The sequence below is a fragment of the Bos taurus genome, chromosome 10 (genome assembly GCF_002263795.3).
Source record: "Bos taurus isolate L1 Dominette 01449 registration number 42190680 breed Hereford chromosome 10, ARS-UCD2.0, whole genome shotgun sequence".
NCBI lineage: Eukaryota > Metazoa > Chordata > Mammalia > Artiodactyla > Bovidae > Bos > Bos taurus.
Window position 1 is genome coordinate 51,456,384 of NC_037337.1, and position 22,815 is coordinate 51,479,198.

At 35.4% G+C, this 22,815-nt stretch overlaps 1 protein-coding gene across 3 annotated transcripts in view; it reads right to left on the bottom strand.

Moving 5' to 3' along the window:
• The window catches only part of MINDY2 (MINDY lysine 48 deubiquitinase 2), an 85,756-nt gene that overhangs the window by 33,253 nt on the left and 29,688 nt on the right, over positions 1-22,815 (bottom strand). For 2 of the 3 annotated variants that reach the window (XM_059890433.1, NM_001046275.2), the window contains exons 3-5: positions 22,733-22,797; positions 16,029-16,187; positions 5,687-5,789 (exon numbers count right to left, since the gene is read on the bottom strand). In XM_059890433.1, coding sequence (XP_059746416.1) covers positions 5,687-5,789; positions 16,029-16,187; positions 22,733-22,797 — 327 coding nt within the window. The remainder of the gene's footprint in view (positions 1-5,686; positions 5,790-16,028; positions 16,188-22,732; positions 22,798-22,815) is intronic. The other variant, XM_005211674.5, reaches the window with a different exon arrangement.

Here is a 22,815-nt window from a genome sequence, read left to right on the forward strand (position 1 = left end):
CACTCATTATATAGATATATTAAGATCAGAAATAGAAATAATCTCTTTTCTTTTCAAACATAATGAAATACAAAGAAGCTTTCTGGGGTTTAATTTAAAAGATATGTATGTACAGTTGATCCTCATTATTCACATGGGTTCATATCTGCAAATTTGTCTATCTAAAATTTATAACTCCAAAAATAAATACTTATTGCATCCCTAAGTATGTACAAAATATCAAAAAAATTGAGTTACCCAATATGCACATTCCCCACTGAAGACAAAATAAGCAACACTATGCCTTCTTGTTTCAGCTCTCATACTGTGAAGAAGTGTCATTTTCATGTTCTATTTAATGCCACACTTTTCACATTTTGTGAAATTTTTGTGCTTTTTGGGGTGATTTTTAATGTGTAAAATGGTTCCCAAGTATAATGTTGAAGTTAGTGTTCCTAAGCACACAAAGGTTGTGATGTGCCTTATGAAGACAATACATATTTTTTACAGCTTCGGTCAGGCAAGAGTTACAAGGCTGTTGGCTATGAGTTTAATGTTTATGAGTCAACAGAGGTGTCTCGAAACAGAAACACACACAAAAAAACAAGGTTATCTCTTGACAAGCTGATGAAAATGTGACCAGAAGCTCACAGCTACCTAATCTTCTGTTTTGTTTGAGAGTAGTGGTTTGGTATTGGCTAATTCAGTGTTCACAGCAACTTTACAGGACATAACTTTCAGTAATAATGAAAGTCAATTGTATAAATATTTTAAAAGCCTGTATTTCTCTCTTTCCTTCTTTTTCTTCCTTTCTTCTTTGCTCCCTTTCTTTAAAAAGGAATGGAGGGGAAGAGAATGCTCTAAAAAGTTTTATAAGTGAGCAGGGAAGTGCAGATACTGGGAGTAAAGATGAATCTGTGTTAAGAAACTGACACCTCAACAAAAAATTGAAAAAAAAGTTGGTAGAAACTTGGTAGGGCCAGAGGCAGCTGTATAATATAGGTTTATTCCACTCCCTTATCATCCCTTACTTTTATTTACTTTTTAGAATTTTGAGTTAAGTTTTATTTGGGGCAAAATGAGGACTGCAGCCCAAGAGACAGCACCTCAGATAGCTCTGAGTGACTGGTCCAAAGAGCTAGTGGAGGAAGGTAATAATATTTTGGTGAAGGGGGAGTTCAATGCAATCAAGCACTCATTTTACAAAAGGTTTTCTGCTAGTCACAAGGAGCTGATGTCACCATGAAGGGATTTAGTGCTTTTCTAGATATGAGGAGATGCAAAGATTGGGATCATGAAATCATTCCTGAAAATATCTTACTATCTAAAGGCCTGTTACACCAGTTTCCTGGAGCACAGAGTGCCTCACTCTCCACAATGAATTCCCTTCAGGGAGTGTCAAAGGTCAGCAGCTGCAGCAGCACAGACAGATGGCAAATGCCCTTGTTGTTGTTCTTCACTTGCTGGCAAATGCTCTCAGCAAGTGCCAATTTGTAGTTGACAGGCAAGTGTCAATTTATAGTTGACAGGGCCCGTCCCTCATTTTCAGCGTCAAACCATAGCACTTCCAGCTACAAACCGGTTGTAAAAAGTAATCAATATACCATGCTATTCCAAGGAATTGGTAAGGTAGGAGGGGAAGTGCAAAAAGTTATACAGAAAGCCACAGCCAAAGGAAACTTATAGCACATCTGCAACTTCTTGGGTTTTATACATTTAGAAATAAGATTCCCCTTAATTATTATCATTACTTTGCTAAGTACTAAGTTACTGAGTGAAACGTATTAGTCATATTCTAAAGCACTTACTATTATCTAACATTTATAATGAAAGTATATATCTCTGAGAAGTACCATTGCTGTTAGAATATCCATGTAATTAAACACTTCTTTCAGAAAGATGTTTCTAAATGTCCCTTCCATTACCACACTCACACAACATCCTCTCTATAAAACCGTTTCAAAAAGATACAAAAATTCAGTGGAGCTATAGCACAACATTACTTTCATATATGAAATTCCAAAATTTAACCCTAGAATAGTCTTTCTCAGCTATTTGTTTCTAGCAATCAGGACATGGATTTAGAGAGAAGCAATTTGCTTAAGGACATAAAACTAGTTATGGCAAGGTGAAGACTGGAACTTAACTGGTATTAAGTTAAAAAATTTACTGCATTATAAATGCAAATTTATTGCATTATAAATGTAAACTGAACTTTATTTCTCCCTGAACCACAGAGCATAGCTTAATTTAGATTTAGATAAATGTTTCCTAATTCTTCTACCAACTTATAAACAGTGACATATTCAAAAGCTTAATCTAGTTTTAACTTTTCATAGCTAAACAACTTATGGAGTTTCAAAGCATAATATCAGCGATTATTTATTAATTACAAATGGCAAAGGGCATCTTTTCAATAAAAAAATCTGGTAAATATCACCTTAATTAAATTTGAACATCACCAACAATGGGATAGTCAGACATGATGTGCCACTCGATTTGAGGCACTAGGAAAGACACAATGTCACCTATGTGGTAACCCCACTGAAAATATTTAACACAAGTCTACTTAGGAGGAAACAATCAAATGAATCAAAATTGAGGACTATTTTATAAAACAGTTAGGCTGGATTATAAAGAAAATTAAATACCACAAAAGACCAAAAAGAAAAATAGAGATCTGTTCTAAATTACAGGAGACTAAGTTGGTATGATAATTAAATGATACCTGATTGAAGCCTATATTGAAAAATCTTAAAAGTTATAAGGGGCATTATTGGGATAACTGGGGAATTTTGAAAATAAATAGTAAGTTAGATACTGGTAGTGTATCAATGCTAAATTTCCTGAGATAACTGTATTGTGATTACAGAGGAACATTCTCTGTTCTTAGAAGACAAATACTGGGGAGCTAATGGATAGTTTTATAATATTTGCAATTAATTATTACATGATTTAGGAAAGAAATTGTGTGTGTGTGTGAATACAGAAAGAAAGTAAAACTTGAATATATTAGTAATTTGTGAATTTAGATGAAACATATATATGTATGTACATATGCACATATTCATTGTGCTCTTCCAACTTCATGGGTTGGAGTTTTTTCAAAACGAAAGAGAAAGAAAAACAAAAGGAAATCAATATTATTTAATCAAAAATAATATGAACTCAAACTATAACCTTCAGTGTTTATGGCACATAATAAGGGCTCAATAGGTACTTGGCTAAGTGAATATGCTAGAAAAATTTCCTTTAAGCTTTTTTTTTTTTTTTTTAAATCTAGAAACAGTTGTTAAAGAAATTATTCCTGAGAGAGCACCTGGAATTAATGACAAACTCTGTGGAGTTTGGCAGCTAGTACTGAGTTAGTTTTTTCCTTGCTGATTTTTGCTGCCATGCTACAACCCATCATTATAACTTGAATCAAAAAAATATTAACATCCAAAAGAGGCAGCAAATAACAAATATTCTATGTACACGAAAAGTTCTGAACTTTTACTTATGAGATACTGCCATCAGAAGAAAACAAATATTTTCCAAAAGAAGTTGAAAGAATGTCTAATTCTATTTGACCAATCACTAAATAATATTTCTTTTTCATCAAAAAAGAATGATAGTAAAAGCATTTCTTGTATTCTGCATCTTATGGAAATGAAACTTTTGAATTAAAAAAAAATAAGCAGTTACCATCTAAGGCCAAAGTTCAATAATTTTTAATACAGGATTAGAAATAATAAAACATTTTGGGATAATTTATGATTCAGAAGGAAAGTTACAGTTGTAAGGCTAAATAGAAAAAGAAAGCAGACTTCTTCAGCTGAATAACATACCCAAGAAAATATGGTGAAGAAAATGGAAAAAAGCTAACTGCTACATTAAATAAGTAAAAAGGTCCATCGTGGTCTTTCATTTCATTACTGATGTTATAGTGCCTTTATACATGCAGCCATTGGGATTGAATACTTATTTCAATCAGACTACATATTTGTAATTTCTTATAAACAAAAAACTAGTTGAGCTTTTTAATTGTACTGAATTCCATATACAATTTTTCTTTGAAATGGAAATCTGATAAGCACAATTTCACCATTACAAAATTTATATATCAAGGAATTAATCAGGTTGGTATATATTACCTGGAAATTCTGTACTGCTAAAGAGGAAGATTCCTTTTTATTTTTACCAAGATGTTCTTCTCAAGTTATCAATATTATACAAATTAGCTACCTTTTTCAATATCCCAGAAATCAATGCTAGAGAAATAATAATATTGAATAGTTGTAAAACCACTTTAGTGATGAAGGACTGTTTTTCAGTTGCTGTTCATTCTGCAAGTGTAATAAGTGGTACCCATGTTACAATGCAGCCTCACTTGGTGAAAATGCCATTAATAGTGTTTCCTATAGTTTCTTACCTCATAAATATATTCATCCAAATATCACTTATTGGCTATCATTGTATCTGTTAACACTTTCTAGATCCAATTGTTCTCTCAATTATTATTGAATAACATACTGAAAGTTACTGAGAAAGTAGGAATCCACAGAGATAATTTCTTTGTAGCCTGCTTTCTAAGAATATTTACAGAGCATGGATAAAGAATGGAATCTTCTAGTGAGTGGAATTTTGTTAACTAAGGGAAGACATTTTTTGTGACAACTTTTCTTGCTCCTCTCTCTCCTAAAATTTAAACTTTGCTGCCTTAGGCTGTAGTGAAAGAGGTGTCACACAAATCAATCATCAATATCCCTGAATATTTATGCCTAGATAATTTAGCAATAATTAGTTGGGTTCTTATTAACCAATATAGTTTGAGATTCACTTACATATCTTCTTTCATATGTTGTTAGGTACTCTTGTAGTCACTTGGCTTTAATTTTTTAACATGTAGTGATTATAATAGATTTTTATTATACTTCATGTGAAAGAACTGTGTCTGAGACAGAAAGATGAAGCTTATCACCTACTTTTCACTATTTCTCTTTCTTCTGTTAATCCTTCAACCCGAGAATAGGAGACTTAGTATTTGTGTATATTTATGAAAAACTGAAGTGGGTGTTGGGGAAATTATACCAAATGCTATGGTTCCTGACAGCATTTTGGTTTCAAATCTGCTCTTCCCTTCACTGACTGGAACACAGTTTTTAAAAAAGAAAAAATAAATCATTTCTATATTGATGAATTTAACAATACTTACTTTCAGTTAAGAATTAGGAAAACTGATGATCAAAAGTGTACTCTGATCCAGAACAGAACTTTAACATACTATATTGTACTGAAATATAAGGCAGAGCTCTATCAAAATGAACATGAGTACCATAACACACATCTCACTCAGTCAACTAAAGTGTTCAGGATGAATTATAAAGTTCCCTCAGTACTCCCAAATATTAACCCTTTTTTAAAAGAGCAATTATCAGTAACCCCTGGTAATTGGCCATATCAAAGATAGCCAAGTGATTCCAAAGACTTTTATTAGAATCCAGGCCTGATTTTACAAGGCAAGTAAAAAGCGTTCTAGAAAAAACCTTTCACTGGCACCTTTATGAATAATTACTTCTCTTTTTTAAATAATTACTTCTTTTAATTCCCACAGGTAGCATCACTTTTATTTTTAGAAGTTGTATTTAAGACATTTAAAAGATATTAAATTATAAGACAAGTTATTCTGCCAAGAATAAATCAGGTATTAGCAGCACTCACCCACCTTCACTAACCAGCTCACTATTTTCTGACTGCTTACAAGAGATGATCTTCTCCACTAGCTGGTTGTAGCTGCAGTTACCAACAGCTTTTACAATGTCATCAATCTAGAAAACAAATGACTGTCTCACTAATCATGATAAAGTTATTATAAAAACAGTTACAAAAAAACTTACATCACTCTTGAGAGTTTTATTCTAATACAATACTAAATTAAAAACTATTACTGATGAAAAAAAATCATCACTAAAATCAACACCCAACAGCTTTCAAATTTGTTTATAGCTCACTATAGCATAGTATGAAAAATACTGCTTAGCTATATTTCAATTATGCAAAAAATTATAAAATGGAATTATTATATACAACTTTATTTCTAAAGATTGTAAAGATGTATTTAAGTGATTAAAATTTTAAAAGTAATCTATTTCAGGAAGAGAATTAAGAAAATCTCATTTTTTTTAATTGAAAAAACAAATGTTTTGTATTTAAAGCAAGGCAAATCTAAAAGATGTTAATTTATGGGTTAATAAGGCTTTCCCATTTTATTACTTAGTTCCTAGCAAAGTATACTGGAGATACAAGTAAACATAACTAATGTTACTTCCTTAAAGGAAAGTTAATATACATTCTTAAGGGAAAATATTTGCCTCATGATTCTTATTTTGTCTGTGAAGGTACAGCAGAAAAATAAATTCAAAGTTTTAAAGTACAGAACAATAAAACTGGGCATTGCTACTCTCCTTCCATTATACTTTGCTCTGACTATTGAAGAAAAACAGATTTCTGCTGTCTAAACAACTTACTTTGATTTCACTCCCATTCCTAAAATATATTTGTAAGTTATTTACATGTACTTAATTAATATATTAACATAAATTTATACAATGAAATAAAAAATAACAGGGGCAATATTTTCTTTCCATATCCAAATGATCTTCTTGAATATCACCAAGAACCGACAGACTTGCACAAGTAACAGTAAGAATAGTGGTTTTTAAACAGAGTGTTTTAAAAAGTTAAAAGATTACGAGACTCAAGTTGTTTTTCAAGTATCTAAGTTTTCATTCCACTGCTGTATCTAAGTTTTCATTCCTTTGCTGTATAGCAAAGTTTGAGAACAACTTCTTTAGGCTATAATTTATTTCCTCTATTTCTGCAAAATTTAAGGGTGGTAAAAGCCTCTTAATCATGCAAGTGTACTAATGGTTGGCTGAAGATAAGTTAATTGAATAAGTTAAAGCAGAGAACTGTGGAAAATGTTATATACATATCTTAAACATTTCACGTTAACTTAAAACACAACTGTATTCACTTGTCAACCTTCTGACGCAGAGCCAAAATAAGGCTGTTTCTTTGAAAGTGGATCTTTTGGCTATGATTCTATATAAACAACACAAGAATATGCCTTCCAGTTTTAATTTATTTAAAATGAAAACCTAGGCCCTTAAGAAGCAGTTTGAGAGTATAATCTCTTTAGATTTTCATTATTTTTTGGAACATCTGTACTAATTACAGCAAATATCTTTAGTATTCAACTTCATTAAGTCTTTCCAAAGTACTGAATTTTCAATCCTAAGAAATCCACAAAAATACACCTAGAATAATACATGATCAATATATAAAAATCAGTTGTACTTCTATAGACTAGTGATGAACAATACAAAGATTTCAACTTTTCATAGGCAGAATCTCTACATTAATTAGTATTTTATCAATTAACTCATTTGGATGTCTTTTATGTACTACTATGTACCAGGTGCTATTAGAGAAACTGAAGACTAAGCAGTGAATAAAATAGATGGTTTAGCAAATATATAATATACTAAGTAATCGTATATAGTGATAAGAAGCTGTTCTTTGTTTTCGTTGTACTATAGCATTCCATAGTATGAATATAACAGTTATTCATTCATCTTTTGATGGATATTCAAGTTGCTTTCAGTTTGGGGTGATGACAAATAACACTGCTATGAACGTTCTTTGTACATTTATCCTGTTTCACAAATCTAGATTTTCTCTAGCAAATTTGCCTTGTCAAATTCCCGAGTCTTATCCTCAACTTTACTAGATAACTCCCAACTGCTTTCCAAAGGAGGTAGTCAGTTTATATTATCATTAGCATGCAATGAAAATTCTCTATATTGCATATCTTCTCCAACATTTAGTATTGTCAGACTTCTAAATGTTAGTCATTCTGATGTGTGTATTTTGATTTTAATTTGCATTTCCCTGATGACTAGTTCATATGTTCACTGGTCATTTGGGTATCCATTTTTTGAAGTGTTTCTTCAAGCCTGTTTTGAAGAATTTTAGCTTTGCTAGTCTTCTTTATTATATATTTTCTATTTTAATACTTTTGCTCTTAAGATAGATATATAGCTCATTAATTTTCAGTCTTTTACTATTCCTTAATATATGACTTTTAGGGCTTTAAAAACTGTTTTAGCTAAATCTCACAAATGTTGATAAAGATTTAGCTGCTGTGTAGTTTAAAATACACTTTGTTTCATTATGAGTTTTTGACTCAAACAGTCTCTACTGATTTTCTCTACTGATTTCTAGATTAATTACATTGTGGTCAGAGACTATTTTACATTTTGTTTATTTTAAATCCTTATAAATTTGTTGAAACTTGGCTTTATAACAGCATTAGGTCAAGTTTTATAAATTTCATTAGTACATAAAAAGAATGGATAGTCAGGTTCATAGAAAACAAGGAAAGGCTGAGAAAGCAGCATAGACAAGGGGAGACTATGAAGATACAATGATTAAAATGCAATATAATACCCTGGATTGGATTCTGGAACACAAAAAAAATTAGTGAAAAAATTAGTGAAATGTGAGAACTGTAATATAGTTAATAGTAATGTATCAACATTAAATCTCTACGTTTTGACACATGTATTATGGTCATGTAAGAGTAGGAGAAATTGGGTGAAGAATGTATGGGAATTCTGAATACTATCTTTTCAACTTTCCTGTAAACCTAGAATTAGTCAAAAATAAAAAGTTCATTAATTCTTTGAAAAGAATATATGTTTATTAGGTTATCTTTTCTGCTTCTATCAATTACAGTAAAAAGTATTGTAAAAGCTTCCAGTATGACAAATTTATTTCTTCTTATTAAATTCTGCTTTATGTACTTGGAGCTTATGTTATTAGTTGCATACAAATTCTGTTTTCCATTGTTAAAAACTGACCTTTACTCTCTGTGGCGATTCCCACTGAGTTCAAGGAATAGTCAATCAGAGTATTTATTTTCCAGGTGTCTCCAGACACATACACATTTGAAATGATTATATCTTCTTAGCAAATTAAACATTCTGTCAATAATAATACTTTTTGACTCAAAAGTCTATTCTTTCTGATATTACTATCGGTACATCAGTTTTCTTTAGATTAGCAATGTATGGCATCTCTTTTATCTCTTTTTTATTTGCAATTATTCTGTGTAACTTCAGACTATTTTATATATGTCTCTTGTAACAGCAAATATATATATTTTAATCTGACCTCAGAATCATTGACTTTTAACTAGAGCATTTAGTCCTATTGATATTACAATTATTCATATATTTGAATATATTAAATCTACCGTTCTCTCTTTCCCATCAGCTCTACATTTCTTTACCTCTCCTTTCTTCTTTTTGGATTTAACTTCCCCCTTTTACTAATCCAGAAGTTACGTACTATGTTTTCTATTCTTTTCATGGTTACTCTAAAGGAGCATTATCCATCAGCACATGCTGTAATAATGGAAATATTCTAAATCTTTGTTGCCCAGTAAGAAATCCACTAGTCACAGGTGGCTACTGAGCAATTTAAAGTGTGTCTAGCGAAACTTAGGAAGTAAATATTTAATTAAATTTAACTAGCCATATTTGGCTACCATATTGGACAGAGAAGTTATAAGAACTATAATATCGACCCTTATCATATCAAACTTAGAACTTAATATTCTCTTCTTGATCAATTAATTCTAGGCCTTTAGAAAACTTTACCCTTCTCCCAGCTTATATTATTATTTTTGCATATGCTAATGTTTTTAAACTGTAAAAGATGATATTATTTAATATAATCAACAATGATTTTAATTTATCATGTTATTTTCTCTCCACTCACTCTTCCATCTGGGATAACTTTCTCTCTTTTCAAAATCCTTGTTCAGAATTTCCATAAATAATGGTCTACTGGCAGGAAACTATCTTAATTCAATTAATCTAAAAATGACTTTAGGGACTTCCCGGGTGGTTCAGTGGCTAAGAATGCAACTCAACACAAGGGAGCCCAGGTTAGATCCCTGGTCAGGGAACTAGATCCCATGTGCTGCAATTAAGAGTTCGCATGATGCAACTAAAGATCCCACATCTAAGACTTGGCACAGACAAATAAATAAATAATTTTTTTTTTTAAAAAGATGAAGCCAATCTTAAAAATGATTTTATTTCTCTCCATTCTTGAGAGATAATTTTTCTGGGAACAGGAAATAGGCTAGCATTTGCCTTCTTTCAGCACACTGAATGTATGATTTTCACTATCATCTGGCTTCCAATGTTGCATTTAAAGAATTAATTATCAGTAATGGAGAAATACCTTCTCAGTGGCTGAATTAGTGTCCATCTGGGGCAGTGACCGAGAGCGCCAAGCTGCGACTGCGCAGGAGCGACTGAGACAAGCTACCCCACGCCCAAGGTCAGGGGCAGCGGCTGAGAGGAGATACCCCTTGTCCAAGGTAAGGAGCGGCAGCTGCGCTTTGCTGGAGCAGCCGTGAAGAGATACCCCACATCCAAGGTAAGAAAAACCCAAGTAAGAGGTTAGGTGTTGCGAGAGGGCATTAGAGGGCAGACACTGAAACCATAATCACAGAAAACCAGCCAATCTGATCACACGGACCACAGCCTGTCTAACTCAATGAAACTAAGCCATGCCATGTGGGGCCACCCAAGACAGTCAGGTCATGGTGGAGAGGTCTGACATAATGTGGTCCACTGGAGAAGGGAATGGCAAACCACTTCAGTATTCTTGCCTTGAGAACCCCATGAACAGTATGAGAAGGCAGAAAGATAGGACACTGAAAGATAAACTCCCCAGGTTGGCAGGTGTCAATATGCTACTGGAGATCAATGGAGAAATAACTCCAGAAAGAAGGAAGGGATGGAGCCAAAGCAAAAACAATACCCAGCTGTGGCTGTGACTGGTGATAGAAGCAAGGTCCGATGCTGTAAAGAGCAATATTGCATAGGAACCTAGAATGTTAGCTCCATGAACCAAGGCAAATTGCAAGTGGTCAAACAGGAGACAGCAAGAGTGAACATCGACATTCTAGGAATCAGGGGACTAAAATGGACTGGAATGGGTGAATTTAACTCAGATGACCATTATATCTACTACCGTGGGCAGGAATCCCTTAGAAGAAATAGAGTAGCCATCATGGTCAACAAAAGAGTCTGAAATGCAGTACCTGGACGCAATCTCAAAAACAACAGAATGATCTCTTTTCGTTTCCAAGGCAAACCATTAATATCACAGTGATCCAAGCCTATGCCCCAACCAGTAACGCTGAAGAAGCTGCACAGTTCTATGAAGACCTACAAGACCTTTTAGAACTAACACCCAGAAAAGATGTCCTTTTCATTACAAGGGACTGGAATGCAAAAGTAGGAAGTCAAGAAACACCTGGAGTAAAAGGCAAATTTGGCCTTGGAGTACGGAATGAAGCAGGGCAAACAAAGGCTAATAGAGTTTTGCCAAGAGAATGCACTGGTCATAGCAAACACCCTCTTCCAACAACACAAGAGAAGACTCTACACATAGACATCACCAGATGGTCAACACCAAAATCAGACTGATTATATTCTTTGCAGCCAAAGATGGAGAAGCTCTACACAGTCAACAAAAACAAGACCAGGAGCTGACTGTGGCTCAGATCATGAACTCCTTATTGCCAAATTCAGACTGAAATTGAAGAAAATGGAGAAAACCACTAGACCAGTCAGGTATGACCTAAATCAAATCCCTTATGATTATACAGTGGAAGTGAGAAATAGATTTAAGGGACTAGATCTGATAGACAGAGTGCCTGATGAACTATGGACGAAGGTTCATGACATTGTACAGGAGACAGGGATCAAGACCATCCCCATGGAAAAGAAATGCAAAAAAGCAAAATGGCTGTCTGAGGAGGCCTTGCAAATAGCTGTGAAAAGAAGAGAAGCGAAAAGCAAAGGAGAAAAGGAAAGATATTTCCATTCGAATGCAGAGTTCCAAAGAATAGCAAGGAGAGATAAGAAAGCCTTCCTCAGCGATCAATGCAAAGAAATAGAGGAAAACAACAGAATGGGAAAGACTAGAGATCTCTTCAAGAAAATTAAATATACCAAGGGAAAATTTCATGCAAAGATGGGATCGATAAAGGACAGAAATGGTATGGACCTAACAGAAGCAGAAGATATTAAGAACAGGTGGCAAGAATACACAGAAGAACTGTAGAAAAAAGAGCTTCATGACCCAGATAATCATGATGGTGTGATCACTCACCTAGAGCCAGACATCCTGGAATGTGAAGTCAAGTGGGCCTTAGGAAGCATCACCACGAACAAAGCTAGTGGAGGTGACGGAATTTCAGTTGAGCTATTTCAAATCCTGAAAGATGATGCTGTGAAAGTGATGCACTCAATATGCCAGCAAATTTGGAAAACTCAGCAGTGGCCACAGGACTGGAAAAGGTCAGTTTTCATTCCAATCCCAAAGAAAGGCAATGCCAAAGAATGCTCAAACTACTGCACAATTGCACTCATCTCACACGCTAGTAAAGTAGTGCTCAAAATTCTCCAAGCCAGGCTTCAGCAATACGTGAACCGTGAACTTCCAGACGTTCAAGCTGTTTTCAGAAAAGGCAGAGGCACCAGAGATGAAATTGCCAACATCCGCTGGATCATGGAAAAAGCCAGAGAGTTCCAGAAAAACATTTATTTCTGCTTTATTGACTATGCCAAAGCCTTTGACTGTGTGGATCACAAGAAACTGTGGAAAATTCTGAAAGAGATGGGAATACCAGACCACCTGACCTCCTGACAGGAAGCACCAGTTAGAACTGGACATGGAACAACAGACTGGTTCCAAATAGGAAAAGGAGTACATCAAGGCTGTATACTGTCACCCTGCTTATTTAACTTATATGCAGAGTACATCATGAGAAATGCTGGGCTGGAGGAAACACAAGCTGGAATCAAGATTTCCAGGAGAAATATCAATAACCTCAGATATGCAGATGACACCACCCTTATGGCAGAAAGTGAAGAGGAACTAAAAAGCCTCTTGATGCAAGTGAAAGTGGAGAGTGAAAAAGTTGGCTTAAAGCTCAACATTCAGAAAACTAAGATCATGGCATCTGGTCCCAACACTCCATGGGAAATAGACGGGGAAACAGTGAAAGACTTTGTTTTGGGGGGCTTCAAAATCACTGCAGATGGTGATTACAGCCATGAAATTAAAAGACGCTTACTCCTTGGAAGGAGGGTTATGACCAACCAAAAAATAGAGACATTACTTTGCCAACAAAGGTCCATCTAGTCAAGGCTATGGTTTTTCAGTGGTCATGTATGGATGTGAGAATTGGACTGTGAAGAAAGCTGAATGCCGAAGAATTGATGCTTTTGAACTGTGGTGTTGGAGAAGACTCTTGAGAGTCCCTTGGACTGCAAGGAGGTCCAACCAGTCCATCCTAAAGGAGATCAGTCCTGGATGTTCTTTGGAAGGCCTGATGCTAAAGCTGAAACTCCAGTACTTTGGCTACCTCATGCAAAGAGTTGACTCATTGGAGAAGACCCTGATGCTGGGAGGGACTGGGGGCAGGAGGAGAAGGGGACGACAGAGGACGAGTAGGCTGGATGGCATCACCAACTCGATGCAGTTGAGTTTGGGTAAACTCCGGGAGCTGGTGATGGACAGGGAAGCCTGGCGTGCTCAATTTATGCGGTCAAAAAGAGTCGGACACGGCTGAGCGACTGAACTGAACCATCCAGAGAATCACATTTATTGCAAGATAATTATTTGCAGTACACATATTCAAAGAATAGAAACAATCAGCCAGTGCGAAGAGATATTTCACAGAAGCCTATGGATTTTAAGCTTTTACCTTGTTCTTTTTTCTTTCTCAGCATTAGAATCCTTCAGTCATGAAACAAGTAAGTAAAAATAGATAAAAAGCACAGCTTTGTGCAGACCAGAAAAATCTGATGAACAATTTGTATCCTACATTAGAGTATACTTTTCTTTTTTTTTTTTTTTAGAGTATACTTTTCTTTAAGCATATGAATTCAACTGTTTGCCAGACAATATGCAGCTATACAGTCAGAGGGATGATTTGAATCCAGTTGATTAAGTTCCTTAGGCCCTAAGTTCATTTTTGTCAAGAATCTAGGCTACCTGGCACTGCCATTTGCCAGGACATGATTTACCTTGGAGGATTCAGATGCTGGACATGTTTAGACTTTTCAGTGATGTTCTCAAGAGTCAGAGTGCCAAAATAAATAAACAGATGTCTGCTTACAGCAAGCCTTTCACTGCTCAGAAATACCAGTTATCTTTACCAAAGGACAGGGATGAAGAAACACTACCAAATCTTTGCTATATGATCTCTCTGTCTCTGTAGGTAGTACAAGCATGAATGTTTCATCAGTTAATATTTACTGAGAATCTACTATGTGCCAGGCACTGTTCTTAACAATAAGAGCCTAGCCTTCACAAAACATACACTCTACTGGGAGATGACAGTCAATCAAGTAAATAAACAGTTCTAGATAATGACTTGGGAAAAGGAGGGTGACTAACTTCAACAAGGGAAGGCCTCTCTAACAAGATGATATTTGATCTAAGACCTGGATAATGAGACCAGAAATGGAAAGATCTGGGAGAACAATGTGTTAGGGCAGGAAAACAGTGTTCCACAGTGGGCAATCAGCTAGTACAAAAACCTGAGCTAGAAACGACTCTGTATATCTCAAAAATAGCAAGGCAGCTGGTGTTGTTGGAGGCCAGTAAAGAGGTGAGAGAATTATATAAGAGGCGAAGTTGGACATGAGGCAGAGTTTAGATTATGCAGTGTATCATAAAAATTCTAATAAAGATTTTATATCTTATATAAAGAATGAAATAATGCCATCTGCAGCAACATGGATGAACCCAGAGATTGCCATATTAAGTGAAGTAAGTCAGATAGAGAAAGATATATGATATCACTTATACATGGAATCTAAAAAAAAATGGTGCAAATTGACTTATTTACAAAACAGAAAGAGAGTCACAGATGTAGGAAACAAACTCATGATTACCAGGGCTGGAAGGGGAAGGAGGGATAAATTGGGAGACTGAGAGACTGACATATGTACACTACTTTATATAAATAAATTAGTAATAAGGGCCTGCTGTATAGTATAAAGAACTCTATTCAGTACTCTATAATGGCCTATATGGGAAAAGAATCTAACAAGGAGCAGATATACGTATAACTGACTACACATCCCTGTAAACCTGAAACTAACACAAGACTGTAAATCAACTATACTCTAATAAAAATTGAAAAAAAAAAAAGATTTTGTATCTTATTCTAGTTATAATGGAGGCTTCTGATGAAAGGAGTAGGGTGCAGGGATAAAGGGGAGGGTTTATTTCACAAAGATCATTCTGAGTGCCAAGACAATTCACTGTGGGGAAGAATAATCTTTTCAACAAATGAGACTGAGACAACTGAACATCCACATGCCAAAGAATGTTGGATTCCTTCCCCAAACCACATACACAAATCAACTCAAAATGTATCAAACTCCTAAATGTAAGCACTAAAAGTATATACTTTATACTTACATACTTTATATATTATAAATACAGAAAAAACTCTTAGAACCCAGTAACAAAAAGACAGACAGCCCAATTAAAAATGGCCAAGAGACTTGCAGATATTTCTCTAAAGATATACAAATGGCTAATAAGCACATGGAAAGATAATCAACAACATTAATCATTAGAGAAATGCAAACAAATCCACAAGTGAGAGACAATTTACACCTACTAGGATGGCTATAATCAAAAACATAGACAATAACAGGTGTTGCTGAGGATGTGCACTCAGCTCTGTAGCTGGCCTCTAACTCCATGAAATTATAGTCAGAAGTCTTGAGCAGATTTAGCAGTCTAGGGGACTGTGCTCTTAACCTCACAATGTGGCTAATTCCATGTAAAAACACAAAAATATAAATATCAGAAAATGTAAACCTAGATTCCTTTGCCAAATTAATAAATTTTTACTATATTTGTGTTCATATAATTTAAGATTTTGTACTTACCTGAGGGTCCACTAACCATCCATGATACAAAGGAATATCAAGAAGATCAAATACTATGCATTCTGGTGTATATTCAAACACACGAACACCAGTGAATTTTACATTTACATCCAAGCCTGTCTGTAGTTTGTGCAACACTGCCATAGCATCACTCATATTCTGAAAATAGAAAGGGGAAGAGAAAAAAATGAGAAAAACAACGACAAAAAAAGATATTTAAATACAGGCACATTTACTATAAATTTTCCACTTTATCCAATTTATTCATCTTTTCCATTTTTATTATGAAGTACCTACTATGTTTAAGGGGCTTCCCTGGTGGCTCAGATGGTAAAGAGTCTGCCCACAGTGTGGGAGACCCAGGTTTGATTCCTGGTTTGACTATGCCAAAGCCTTTGACTGTGGATCACAACAAACTGTGAAAATTTCTTAGAGAGATGAGAATACCAGACCACCTTACCTGCCTCCTGAGAAACCTGTATGCAGGTCAAGAAGAAACAGTTAGACATGGACATGGAATAACAGATTGATTCCAAATTGGCAAAGGAATACGTCAAGGATGTATATTGCCATCCTGTTTAACTCACGTGCAGAGTACATCATGTGAAATGCAGGGCTGGATGAAGCACAAGCTGGAATCAAGATTTCCAGGAGAAATATCAATAACCTCAAATATGCAGATGACACCACCCTCATGGCAGAAAGTGAAGAAGAACTAGCCTCTTGACGAAAGTGAAAGAGGAGAGGGAAAAAGTTGGCTTAAAACTCAACATTCAAAAAACTAAGATTATGAGTTCACGGCAAATAGATGGGAAACAATGGCAACAGTGAGAGACTTTATTTCCTTGGGCTTCAAAATCACTGCAGATGGTGACTGCAGCCATGAAATTAAAAGACGCTTGCTCCTTGGAAGAAAAGCTACGACCAACCCAGACAGCATATTAAAAAGCAGAGACATTGCTTTGCCGACAAAGGTCTGTGTAGCCAAAGCTATGGTTTTTCCAGTAGTCATGTATGGATGTGAGAGTTGGACTATAAAGAAAAGTTGAGAGCTGAAGAATTGATGCTTTTGCATTTGAACTGTGGTGTTGGAGAAGACTCTTGAGAGTCCCTTGGACTGCAAGGAGATCAAACCTGTCCATCCTAAAGGAAATCAGTCCTGAATATTCATTGGAAGGACTGATGCTGAAGCTGAAACTCCAATACTTTGGTCCCCTGATGTGAAGAGCTGACTCATTTGAAAAGCCCCTATTCTGGGAAAGATTGAAGGCAGGAGGAGAAGAGGACAACAGAGGAGGAGATGGTTGGATAGTATCACCAACTGGATGGACATGAGTTTGAGTAAGCTCCGGAAGTTGGTGATGGACAGGGAAGCCTGGCATGCTGCAGTCCGTGGGTTGCAAAGAGTTGGACAGGACTGAGCGATTGCACTGAACTATGTTACAGGCATTAAATATGAGTTCTAAAGATAAAACAGTGGATAAAACAAAGTTCTTAATCTCATGGAACTAACAGTCTACTACTGAGAGAAAAATACATAAATTATAATATAAAGTTAAGTATTAGTAAGAAGAATTGGATAGGATAAAGATATACAGAGTGAGAGGGGAGAGGGATCTATGTTTAGACCAGGAAGTTCAAAGACAAAAGTTTCTAGTCAAAGAGAAAGGCCTCTCCTATTTCCAGGTATATTCCTAAAAGAATCAAAAGCATCATCTTAAAGAGATAGGTGTACACCTATATTCACTGCAGCAGTATTCACAAAAGCCAAGAGGTGCATGTAGCTCAAATGTCCATTAGGCAGAAAAATGGATAAAGGAAACATGTTTTATTTATATACACACACACACACACACACACACACACACACAATGGAATAAAGAAGCAAATTTTATTACATGTTACAACATGGATGAAACTTGAGGACATTAGGCTGAGTGAAATAAGCCACTGAAAAGAACAAATATTATGTGACTCCACTTAGATGAGATATCTAGAGTAGTCAAAATTATGGAAATAGAAAGTAAAATGGTAGTTGTCAGGGGCTGGAGGGAGATCTGGGGAATTGTTCAATTATTACAGAATTTTAGTTTTACAAGATGAAACTATTTTAGAGATCTGTTACACAAGAATATAAATACAGTTAACATTACACTTAATGGTTAAGAGAAAAAAAATGGTTAAGAGAGTAAATTTTATGTTTTTTTAACCACAATTTAAACAAAAGAAAGAAAAAGAAATCAGCTATCAAGCCATGAACAGACATGGAAAAAATTTAAATGTACATTACAAAGTGAAAGAAGCCAATATGAAATGTATTGTATGATTCCACATGACACAAAACAATGGGAAAAGTCAAAACGATGGAGACAGTAAAAAGATCAGTGGAAGAGGGAGGGATGTAGTGGCAAAGCACTGAGGATTTTTAGGGCAGAGAAACTATTCTGTATGATACTATAATGGTGATACACGTCATTATATATTTGTCAAAACCCAAAGAATGTATGGGAAGATCCCCTGGAGAACGGAACAGCTACCCACTCCAGTATTCTGGCCTGGAGAATTCCATGGACTATATAGTCCACTGGGGATGTAAAGAGTCGGACATGACTGAGACACTTTCAAAGAATGTATAAACACCAAGAGTGAACCCTAATGTAAACTATGGACTTTGGGTAATAATTCTGTATCAGTGTAAACGGTGGGAGGTGAAGTCTGTGAAAAAAAGGCTCAATCACAAAGGCTTATTGGTCAAATCAGAGTCATTCTGTCCACACCAGGTTTCTCATTAAACATGGTCATGTAAGTGTGTAATGAAGACTATTTTAAAACATGTTTTTCTTTTGAACTGTGGTGTTGGAGAAGACTCTTGATGGTCCCTTGGACTGCAAGGAGATCCAACCAGTCCATTCTGAAGGAGATCAGCCCTGGGATTTCTTTGGAAGGAAAGATGCTAAGGCTGAAACTCCAGTACTTTGGCCACTTCATGTGAAGAGTTGCTGCTACTGCTGCTAAGTCGCTTCAGTCATTTCCGACTCTGTGCGACCCCATAGACGGCAGCCCACAAGGCTCCCCCGTCCCTGGGATTCTCCAGGCAAGAACACTGGAGTGGGTTGCCATTTCCTTCTCCAATGCAGGAAAGTGAAAAGTGAAAGTGAAGTTGCTGAGTCTTGTACGACTCTTAGCGACCCCACGGGCTGCGGCCCACCAGGCTCCTCCATCCATGGGATTTTCCAGGCAAGAGTGCTGGAGTGGGGTGCCATCATTGGAAAAGACTCTGATGCTGGGAGGGATTGGGGGCAGGAGGAGAAGGGGACAACAGAGGATGAGATGGCTGGATGGCATCGCTGACTCGATGGACGTGAGTCTGGGTGAACTCCAGGAGCTGGTGATGGACAAGGAGGCCTGGTGTGCTGTGATTCATGGGGTCACAAAGAGTCGGACACGACTGAGCGGCTGAACTGAACTGAACTGAACTGAAACATTTTAATATATTAAATATGGACAGAAGTATAGAGGGTATATTTGATGGAACAAATAAAATTCAATATAGAAAATCTGATAAAATTTTATTAGATCTATACTGTTAATCAGATACTGTGCTACATACTAAAGATATAAAATAGGCTATAGACTATAGCCTACTGGAGGGCTTATAGTAGAATGGCTGAACGTGAAATAAACCCTTTTATATTACAATTAGGGACTCTCTGAAATCTGGAAAGGACAAATTTAGGTCATAAGAAAAGTTTTACCAGTTAACTTACAAAATTCTATCATAAGAGACAACACAGACTAAAAACAGAAATTAATCAAATGTTTTAAATTTATGAGTGAGGAATTTACAACAGGATAGCACTATCATAGAGTTTTTGGGTTTTTTCTAACAATTGTAATACCCTGAAACACTTATTTTCTCAGTCTTCCCTAAAGTTGAACCTTTGAAAACAATCACCTCACATTTTTTTCCTTTCTGTGTTTTAAAACTTTGCCTAAAGCCATAACAATGATGAATGTGGGAAAATATGAATGAATATGAGCCACTGTAGGACTGCAGTTTTACTACTACTGATTTTTTCTGCTATTTGTTAAATTCTTGGTTGCCAATCACCCAATTTTCTTCAAGGGGGAGTATAATTTCAAGTTTATACCTATATATATCTTCTACATTTAAAATAGATTATATAATATTAAAATCACTAAATTAATATAACTAATAATCTCCATAAAGAATAAAACTGATATAAATAAATCTATAAACAAAGAGTTTGAAAGAGTATTTTGCCATTTTGTTCCTAAATTCATATTATGATAATTAACATAAAATATAAATTAGGGAAGGGTGCTGATAAAAGGATCACTACTTCTTTAAAGCCAATAGTTCAACTGCTTCTTAGAATTTTTCTTAAACGTACTGTTAATGTGGTGAAATTTTAAATTTAAACATAAGATATATTTAAAAAATATATTTGCAGTCATATAAAAATCTGTCATAAACACACAGTATTTTGTTTATATTGCAACTTCTGGTAAGGATTTTAAATCAGGAAGACTGAAGTTCTGCACTGGTCTTTTAAAATTTAGGCTTGAACATTTCTGCTCACACAAAATTATACAAAAAGATTATTGTTACATCATACCTGTGGAGCATTAAATACCAGCTTAGACTCAATTTTATCATCTTGGCACTAACCCTGATGCTGGGAAAGATTGAGGGCGGGAAGAAAAGGGGACGACAGAGGATAAGATGGTTGGATGGCATCACTGACTCAATGGACATGGGTTTAGGTGGACTCCGGGAGGTGGCGATGGACAGGGAGGCCTGGTGTCCTGTGGTTCACGGAGTCGCAAAGAGTTGGACATGAATGAGCAACTGAACTGAACTGAACTGAACATACTATTCTCAAAATGAATGGTAATTCAATCACAATACCTTATAGTTTTAGAACTTATTTTAAACACGGTACTTTTTGTCTGACATGTTGATAAGAAATCCAAGTGGCTGTCAGTGTTTGTTTCAACTTTGAAACAAAACTTCCAGTCATTTTTCAAGAGTCTAGATCATCTCAATGGAAGCACATCCTGAGACTGCAAGACAAGACTTGAAACAAAGTGCTGGTATTATTTGCAAATACTTTGCACTCAAGATTTTCTCAAGTCTGTGCAACAGAAATGAACTAAATTTTGAGGTTGATATGAAACTGCAACTATGATCTGTAATTTCTAATTTCAAGTTTTTGTATTAATTACAATAGCCTTACCGATTTCAATAAGAACTGATACAAACTTGATAAATGATACAAGTTTAACCATATCACTTTACACTTATAAAATATTCACTGGCTTTATAAATTGAAGGTTAACATAAGATTTCATTTGAAAACAAGTTTCTACTGTGAAAAATGTTTGGAAATCCTTGCTTTAAGTAACGAATTCCAATAGAACTGAAATGACTTAGTATACCTATTTGGCTTTAACTACAGATTTCCTGGAGGAGAGCATGGCACCCCACCCCAGTATTCTTGCCTGGAGAATCCCATGGGCAGAGAAGCCTGGCAGGTTATAGTCCATGGGGTTGCACAGAGTAGGATACAACTGAGGCGACTTAACACACACACAGATTTCCTACCTTACACAGTGATTCAATGTAACATACTAGCTTTTCGATCTTATTAGAACTAGATTATCTAACATTCAAATTCAAGAAATTTTGCAATATTGAAATGAGTTTTCTTTTTGCTATCTGGACACTGGTGAAAGTATGTAATAAGGGTTACTTTGAAAGTGAACTTATATAAAGGTTCCAGTGATATGTTTCTTCCCTAGCTGATACGTCTTCCACTGTAAGAACCTGTGTTCTTCTTGCCTTCTACTGTCAAACAAAGGAATCATACTGAAGAAAATGAAGCTCTGCTTGCTTACTTCCAGCTCCAGTAATTTTGAGCCTAGTGGTCCCCTCATGTATTACAGAATAGTATCTCCAAAGAACATGCCAAACAACTTAAACACAGTCAAACAAAAGTTCCAATGATATGTTTCTTCCCTGGCTGATACTTCTTCCACTGCAAGAACCTGTGTTCTTCTTGCCTTCTTTTGTCAAACAAAGGAAGAATACTGAAGAAAATGAAGCTCTTCTTGCTTTCTTCCAGCTCCAATAATTTTGAGCCCAGTGGTCCCCACCTATATTACAGAATAGTATCTCAAAAGAATGTGCCAAACAATGCAAACACACTGAAACTATGAAATAGAAGATTTAGTCCTAATGGCATACTCTAGACATCATTTGCTGAATGATTTCCAAAATATAACTTAATTGTAAAATATAAACAAATGAGGGAAGATGCATCAATAACAAATTCACTTGAAAGTCAATTTTTTCAAGGAAAATACTAGGTCATGATTCTTCATAGGTGTGTAGAATGGTGTCCATATTTCTTTCTTCATGTTATATGGTTTAGTCACCAAGTCGTGTTCAACTTTTGTGACCCCATGGACTGTATATAGGTTCATATAAAAGAGAGATCAGCAAAGTATGGCCTGTGGGTCAAATATGGCTATGGGCTGAAAATGGTTTTTACATTTTTAAAAGTGCGTAAAAAAAAAAGAAAACAAAGAATATGCCTGAAAAGCCATTGATAGTGACCAATGAATATATGCATAAGGGCAAATTACCTATTTTAATATAACAAAAATTGGGTTGTTACCTGCTCATAGTTTAAACGCTGAATTTCTGAAATTTCTTTTGGCTTTGTATCAAGCATGTAATCTCCTGTAAAAAGAAATTGTA